We start from the raw sequence: 8,160 nt of genomic DNA on the forward strand, positions 1-8,160 counted from the left end.
CTTTAAATTTCAAGAGTTTTCCTGTTCCTGCCTGCAGGCTAGGAGGCTCTGGAAGGAAACGTGATCTGAGTCATTCTGCAGAGAGCTAACTTAGAACAAGATGGACTGAGCTGTTCCTCTCTGCTTTAAGATATGTCTCCTCTGCACACTACTGGTGGCAGGGTGTAGGATGTGTGTAGCTATGCATTGCTGTGAAAAGCAGACTTTGTCCACACTGCAGTGTGCAGCTACAAGTGGTAGTCAGAGGTTCTGGCAGCAGTTATTTAATGGGAGAACACATAAACAAAAATACCAGTGTAGATGGGGGAGGCACTGCTTGGGCATGTAGAGAACCATGCAGGGTATATACTTTAAGGTTTCAGGTGTTTCTTTATTCACCTAAGAAATGCCTCATCATCTACACTGCTGTTTTGTACTGGTGCAAGGAGCCACGCCAGAGAATGTACTCTACATGCCACCCTAAGCGGTCTGCAGCATAGACATAGCCTTAGAAGCAGCCTGCTTTGTCACTCTCTGTTTTAAGGTTCTTGTGCATTATTGTTCTGAATTCTAAAGAAATAAAAGTGTTACATTGACACCTTCCAGAAAGTGTATTTTAGGCTTTCATCTATCTTCTCTATTTATATGCTGTGAACATAACACCGATTCCATCCTATTGGTGTCAGGAGTTCATTAGTATCAGCACACCATCCAGTTCATTATGGGAGTGGTCTGAGTGTTTGGAGTCGGGGGGGGTGGGGGGGAGGGGAAGGGTGGAGAATGAGAAGGGGAATCAGCACAGGGGCTGGATGAAATAATTTTATTTACTTAGAATAAAAATAGAACAGAATAATATAATGCTATTCTGCTCAGGATCTGATATCATAGAATTTTAAGTGATATAGTCGGCTTTAATGAATTTATATCATGCAATGCACATGGTGTGTTTTTGAACATCTTAAACATTTGTGACCTGGAAGAGTCTTTACACTGGTTCTGGCAATGTTGCTGGCATGGAATTCCTGCTTCCAGATATTATGCTAGATTTTCACAAAGTAATAATCATGTTTCTCATTAGCACTTTCCTCACAGCACTTTTCACATCCCTGTTCCTCAGACTGTAGATCAGGGGGTTCAACATAGGGATCACTGTCGTATAGAACACAGAAGCTATTTTATCTGTATCTAATGAGTAGCTGGAACTGGGTCGGAAATACATGAAGAAAATTGTCCCATGGAATATAATAACAGTTGTCAGATGGGAGGCGCAGGTGGAGAATGCTTTACGTCTGCCTTGAACAGAATGGATCCTCAGCACAGCAAAGACAATAAGAATGTATGAGATGATGATGGTCAGAAATGTACTCATTTCAAACAAACTGCCACAGATGAAAAGTAGCATCTCGTTAACAGAGACATCGCTGCAGGAGAGTTTCAGGAGAGTGGTGAGATCACAGTAAAAGTTATTGATGACATTGGAATCACAAAAGGATAATCTCAGCAAACTACTTGTGTTTATCAAAGAGTTCATACAGCCCGAGAAATAGGACCCAACCACCAGTGTTATGCAGAACTTCCTGGTCATGGTGACTGTGTAGCACAGGGGGTTACAGATAGCCACAAAGCGATCATATGCCATCACAGCCAGGAGGAAAATCTCAGTGGTGACTAACACAACAAAAAAGCCATATTGTGTAATGCACCCACTATAAGAAATAGCTTTGCTGTCCATTAAGAAATTGACCAGCATATTGGGAGCAATGGTGGAGGAATAGCAGATATCGAGGAAGGACAAGTTGCTGAGGAAGAAGTACATAGGAGTGTGGAGTTGCGGGTCGATCTGAATTAACAAAATCATCCCTAAATTCCCCAGCAGGGTGATGAGATAGATGAGAAAAAACATGACAAAGAGCGGGACCTGCAGCTCAAGACGATCTGTTAATCCAATGAGAATGAATTTGGTCACTGTGGTGTGATTGTCTCCCATCATTCATCAAACTTCCTTGTTATCTGCAGGGAAAATAATGAATCATAATGCTTATACTAACTGATTTACATTTATACAATACTGTGGTCAGACTCTGGCTTTTTTAGTGCCCCATCTTCTTGTAGGTGCTGGTGATAGTTGCAAGGCCTTCATAGAGTTGGCAGCAGATGAATTAAAATAGTCTGGACTGCATAGCAAAGTATGACCGTAACGTACAAAGTGCACATGTAACCCACTGGTCAGTATGTGTTGTGTGTCCCATTTGCTGCCTGATGTACAGAGGATGTGATTCTGTTATAGGGCACCATTTCAATGGATGATTCTTTAGCCAAGCTGGAGACACTCATGCTTTGCAATCTAGAGATTCCCAGTTCAGTCCCTGCTGTTGGCTAACATGGTTACTGTCACACATATGTATTACTATAACATCATCAGTTATATGATCACATTGTACACTTGAAATAGTATATTCTTATAAATACATCTAAATCCTTAGATTAACTGGTTGTTTGAAGTCATTGTGACTACACAGTAGTTAATGCATTTACTCTCAAAATAACCCAGAGTAGAGCGTGTGGAATTTAGCTTAATGTCCCTAAAAACCATTTACATGAAAATTATGCAACACTTCATATGTAGACAACATTCAACAAAGAAAACATAACATCACAGAGTATTAGTGAAAATGAGCTGGCATTTACAGGGGTCTGTAAGACTATGACACTATCAATGGTGTTTTGTTAATAGATGTTACTGTACAGGGGATATTTTCAGTTAAGTAGAATAATAGGGAAAAAGACCTAAACATTCTTTTCAAAAACCACCCCCTGCCCCAGATCGACCAAAGACTTAGTTCTTTGGTAATTTCTATTTAAATAAGCAGGTCCTGAGCTGGGTTCTTTAGGGAGACATAAATGGTTTGACACTGTGTGTTACATTTTTAAAGGACCTATTTTAAAATTAATTTTAACTCAGAAATCAATTAAAAAGTGTGTAGTAAATTCTCAGAAAATGTATTCTTGAGTCAGAGAGTAGTGCTGTAAATTTGGGGAGGACATAGCTTAAGTATGTCAAGAAGCAACAGATGGACACAAACAGGTTAATGGGGGAGTACAGGAAAACAATGAGTTAATAGGGTCATCATGAATGGCAGTGAACTCAGCACACCACAGGTAATCTCTGCGTAAGTGGAAGCAAACCCAGTCTTATATGCGACACCACCTCCATGATGTACAGTAAATGTTTTGTACCTGGAACCACACATGCAGTTTTTGTGTTGCAGAAAAGAAACTTTGTCATTTATTCCTACTTTCCCAATTAGAAATATATTAATAATTTTCATGTCAGTAGGATATATGTATATATTTTGCATTAAATCCTGATCCCATTAAAGACAAATGGCAAAACTCCAGATGATTACAAACTATCTGAACTCTAATAATGCATATGCAGAAAGGGAAACTGTATGTGCACCCTTAACTCTGGTATTTCCTAACTCTTGTGTAAAACTGGTAAAACTCTTTGTCATATATGTAGCCCCTCTTTTTTTAGGACCAGAATGTGATATATTGAGACACATGTTGAGTGGAGGTGGTTGAATTTATTTTAATCAAAATATATTTTTTACAAAAAATGCATTTTGATCAAGACAAACATTTTTGCAGAAAAATTTCATTGTAAAAGGAAACCAAACCCAAACTATTCGGATGGGTAATTTGCAGTTGGTGATGAAATTTGGAACCAAAAACCCTACCGATTTTAATAAAAACAGTTTTTTAAACCCTAAATATGTACATAGAGAGGAGGGGGCTGTTGTTTTGTTTTTCAAAAAGTAGGGGGAGAAACCATGACATTTTCCACAAAAATATAATTCACCTTTTCTAACCAGCTCTAATGCTGCACATACTTCATTTCATGACTAATCGTTTAAATGAATGGTGCAATCGAAGGATTAAGTTACTTCTCAACAAGAATAAGTGTATCAGAATTTTGTCCTTCATGATTACTTTCTGCACTGTTTACTTCCTATTATTTCAACTTTTCTGCCTGCTAACTACAGGTCACTTTGCCTAACCAATAAATAATATAAAATAGGGTTACATTAAAAAGAAGATGCTTCCATTTCAGGAAAATACAGTGGTTTATGCCATTATTTATCCCAGTTTGGTTCCAATATAACCCTGTGAAACCTACCTGCAGATGAAAGCTGGCATTCATTGAGAGGCTCCAAAGGATTTACATTAATAAAAGGAAGGAGTTTTAAGATGAAGTGCTTATTGCTAGATTATAAAACCAAGAGAGATTCCCTGAAGTTTTCAGAAGATCTCTGATGACAGAAATGCACAATTAAATAATTAAGACTCATGTTGCAGACATACACTTTGGATGCAGGTTAATTGCCCTCAAATGTATTGTTCTGTTGTTGGGTAGGGGTGGGAGAAAATATTTTTACTCCTATGCCTGCTATTTTTATGCTATTTTACTATTATATGCTCTTCTACTTTTGGATGGGAGGAGGTCCAAAATAAAACCCCAAATTCCAAATCTATTCTATTCTCTTCTACTCTATTCTATTCTATAAGTGACATGACTATTTGTTCCCACTTGTTCTCCCAGTGGAGAGAATTGTATGCAGTGGAGTATACTGTTTTAATAGAGGTTTTTTTTATTATTATTGTGATCTGCCTTACACAATTTTTACACAGATGGCACTCCACTGGATTTCAGGGCAGTTCCTTCTGATTTGCATCTATTTATAGCACTTCAAATGAGACCTGAATCAAATTTGGCTTCAGATTTCAATGTTCAGCTTAACTACATTTCACTACTGGGCCAAAGACAAATAGCCCAAAGTTTGGGTTGTTCATATCTGATCAAATCCATTTTGGTCCATTATTGAGATACTCTGGCCTGGCTGCCATTATAAAGCAGCTTGCAGGAAAATATAGTAACAAGCAGGGGAAAACAAACATATATCCTTGTACTCTAAAACTTTACTGTATGCTGCAGAGCCTGGGGGAAGATTGAAAAATCTGGATATTTAATGAATTCTACAATTCTTAGACAAGGTCACTGAAGTCCTATCCCACTACCACTAATTGAGGCTGCCAAATGGGACTGGGTTTTAGAGCAAATTGTGAAACACAGAATATTTAAATTCACAGAGGTAAATGGTAAAGGGGATGTAAAGCAACATGGGTTTACTAAAGATGCCATGCCAGACTAACCTCATTTTCTTCTTTGAGAATAAAACCGATTTTTTAGATAAGGAGGAATACAGTAGATCAAATATACTTGGACATTTTACATGGTACCATATAGGAAATTTTTAGTTAAATTAGGGAAGATGGAGCTCAGTACAAACATTATAAGTTGAATAAGGAATTGACTAAAGGGGAGAAGGACAGGGGTTGTGCTGAAAGGTGAATTATCGAACTAGAGAAACATTATGAGTGGAGTTCCTCAAGGATTTGACTTGGGGCCAATCTTGTTGAATATTTTTATTAATGACCTTGGAATGAAAAGTAGAAGTGTGCTAATGAAACTTGCAGATGATACAAAGTTGGGAGGCATCATCAATACAGAGGACAATCGGAATATTATACAGGAAGATTTGAATTGACTTTGAAGACCGGAGTGACAGAAATGGGATGAAATTTAATAGTACAAAGTGCAAGCTCATGCCCTTAGTGTCTAATAATAAGAAATTCTTCTACAAGTTGTAGCTCATCAGTTGGAAGTGATAGAGGAGGGGTGAGACCAGGGTGTGGGGTCTGATCACAGGATTTCAATGAGCCACCCATGTGACGTGGCTGTGAAAAAGCAAATGTGATCTAAGGATGTATTAGGCTAGGCATTCTCAGTAGAGATAGAGAAGTATTAATACCATTGTATAAGGTATTAATAAGATCTCATTTGGAATACTGTGTACAATTCTGGTCACCAATAAGAACATAATATAAGACCATAAGAATGGCCATACTGGGTCAGACCAATGGTCAATCTTGCCCAGCATCCTGTCTTCCAACAGTGGCCAATGCCAGGTGCTTCAGAGAGAACGAACAGAACAGGTAATCATCAAGTAATCCAGTCCCTGTCACCCCTCCCAGCTTTTTTTTTTTTAAACTACATTTTTCCATTGATTTTATTGAAAACTGAAGATATTTTGGTTTTTGGAAAACAAAACCAAACCCCCTCCCGCCCCCCTCCCAAAAAAGACTTTTGGTAAATTTATTCTTATTTAAAATATGTTGCTTTAAAAAAAAATCAGTTTTCATAGAATCATAGAAGATTGGGGTTGGAAGGGACTTCAGGAGGTCATCTAGTCCAACCCACTGCTCAAAGCAGGACCAACTCCAACTAAACATCTCAGCCTGGGCTTTGTCAAGCCAGGACTTAAGAACCTCTAAGGATGGAGATTCCACCACCTCCCTAGGTAAGCCATTCACCACCCTCCTAGTAAAAAGGTTTTTCCTAATATCCAGCCTAGACCACCCCCACTGCAACTTGAGCCCATTGCTCCTCATTCTGTCATCTGCCACCACTGAGAACAGCCTAGCTCCATCCTTCCTGGAACCCTCTTTCAGGTAGTTGAAGGTTGCTATCAAATCCTCCCTCATTCTTCTCTTCTGCAGACTAAACAAGCCTCGTTTCCCTCAACCTCTATTCCTAAGTCACGTGCTCCAGCCTTCTAATCATTTTTGTTGCCCTCCACTGGACTCTCCAATTTGTCCACATCCTTTCTGCAGCAGGGGGCCCAAAACTGGAGACAATACTCAAAATGTGGCCTCCCCACTGCTGAATAGAGGGGAATAATTACTGCCCTTGATCTGCTGGCAAAATTTAGAAAGTGTATCTTTTTTAAAAAGAATCTACTTTTTTGTATAAAGCAAATTTTAATTGGTTCTGCTATAAAAAAAAAAAAAGGTTGTGAAAAAGGTTTGGGAGTTTCCCAGTAAATTCAATGACCATTGGATGCATGTATGAATGACATATCTGAGTAACCTATGTTAATACCTCGTGTGTCTTTGGGTAGGTCTACTACTTCTGCACAAATGAAAGTGTAATTGTAGTGTGGGAAGGCAAGTTGGTGTGGATAACTATAGCAGTGAGGGTGTGATAGCATGGACCCTGGTAGGGCCAACAATCTGAGTTTGTACCCACGGTGTCTAGCGATCTTGTAGTGGGACAGCTAGCCCTGGCAGAATGTTGCACCATTATGCCCAGACTACCAATGTTATCTGCACTAGCTAATTTAAAACTAGCATGTGACTGCTTATCTCCACTGCAGTCACACCCTAATTTGTGGTGTAGATGTACCCTTTGATTGGCTGGACCAAAATCAATGAGTTATATGTCTAGTACCAACTTCAAATTACCAGACTTGGTCCTTTAGCCTAAGTAGTAAACTTTCATTGAACTCAGTCTGCATCTGTACAGGATAAGGTCAATACATATACATTAACAAAGACAGCAGTTATTATTTCCTTGTTCCTCAGAGTTGTCAATCAAGGAGAAATGAAATTTGGTGAGCATGACCCAGAGCAAGGAATTTCTGGAACCCTTACTATTTGGCATTGATTAAGAGATTCTAGGAACTCAGCCAATAGTACTCAGATGCTAATGGCCTTGTACAAGATTGGCATCACTCAAAAAGCATTTACACAAATAATTCCAGATTATGGAATCTATTCCTAACAAATGTCTCTCTCACATATAAAAATAAGAGTTAAAATATACAATAAATCCCAAACCAAAAGCATCATGAAACAAACAAAAATTGATACAAAAACCAATGCACTAATTCAAAGTTAAGACTAAAATCAAGTATTCCAAAGTGCAGAAATCCAAAGTCTGGAAGTTCAGTTTTGCCTTAAAATATGGCCTCACTTTATGTGTTTATAAAGTGTGTGTGTGTAGCAGGGCACCAGCAAGCCTATCCTTCTTCTACTCCTTTTCTCTTACAAATCCCGTCAGAGACCCTCAGTTCTGCAACCACTGGTGAAAGTGTATTTATAAGCTGTGTTCCCACCACCTTTTCTCATACCCAGCCCTCTTAGAATAATCATTTAGCCCTTCCGAGTCTAGCCACTTCCATCCCCAGCTCCCTCCTTCTTGCTGCCTTTGTTTCAGCCCTTTATACCACCACAAGCTAAATGGGCTGGCAGCTGCCTCTAATTGTCTCGTTAGGTGCT

General features: G+C 38.9%; 1 protein-coding gene across 1 annotated transcript; it reads right to left on the reverse strand.

The window, feature by feature from the left end:
• Nucleotides 1-1,027: 1,027 nt before the first annotated feature.
• Nucleotides 1,028-1,995, reverse strand: LOC137154773 (olfactory receptor 5J3-like). Its single transcript, XM_067550581.1, has one exon. The coding sequence runs from the start codon at nt 1,967-1,969 to the stop codon at nt 1,028-1,030; it is 942 nt and encodes a 313-aa protein (XP_067406682.1). The 5' UTR covers nt 1,970-1,995.
• Between the last annotated feature and the right edge of the window lie 6,165 nt (nt 1,996-8,160).

Source organism: Emydura macquarii, unplaced genomic scaffold (assembly GCF_026122565.2).
Source record: "Emydura macquarii macquarii isolate MOO-44397 ecotype Brisbane River unplaced genomic scaffold, CSIRO-AGI_Emac_v2 contig_1305, whole genome shotgun sequence".
Taxonomy (NCBI): Eukaryota; Metazoa; Chordata; order Testudines; family Chelidae; genus Emydura; species Emydura macquarii.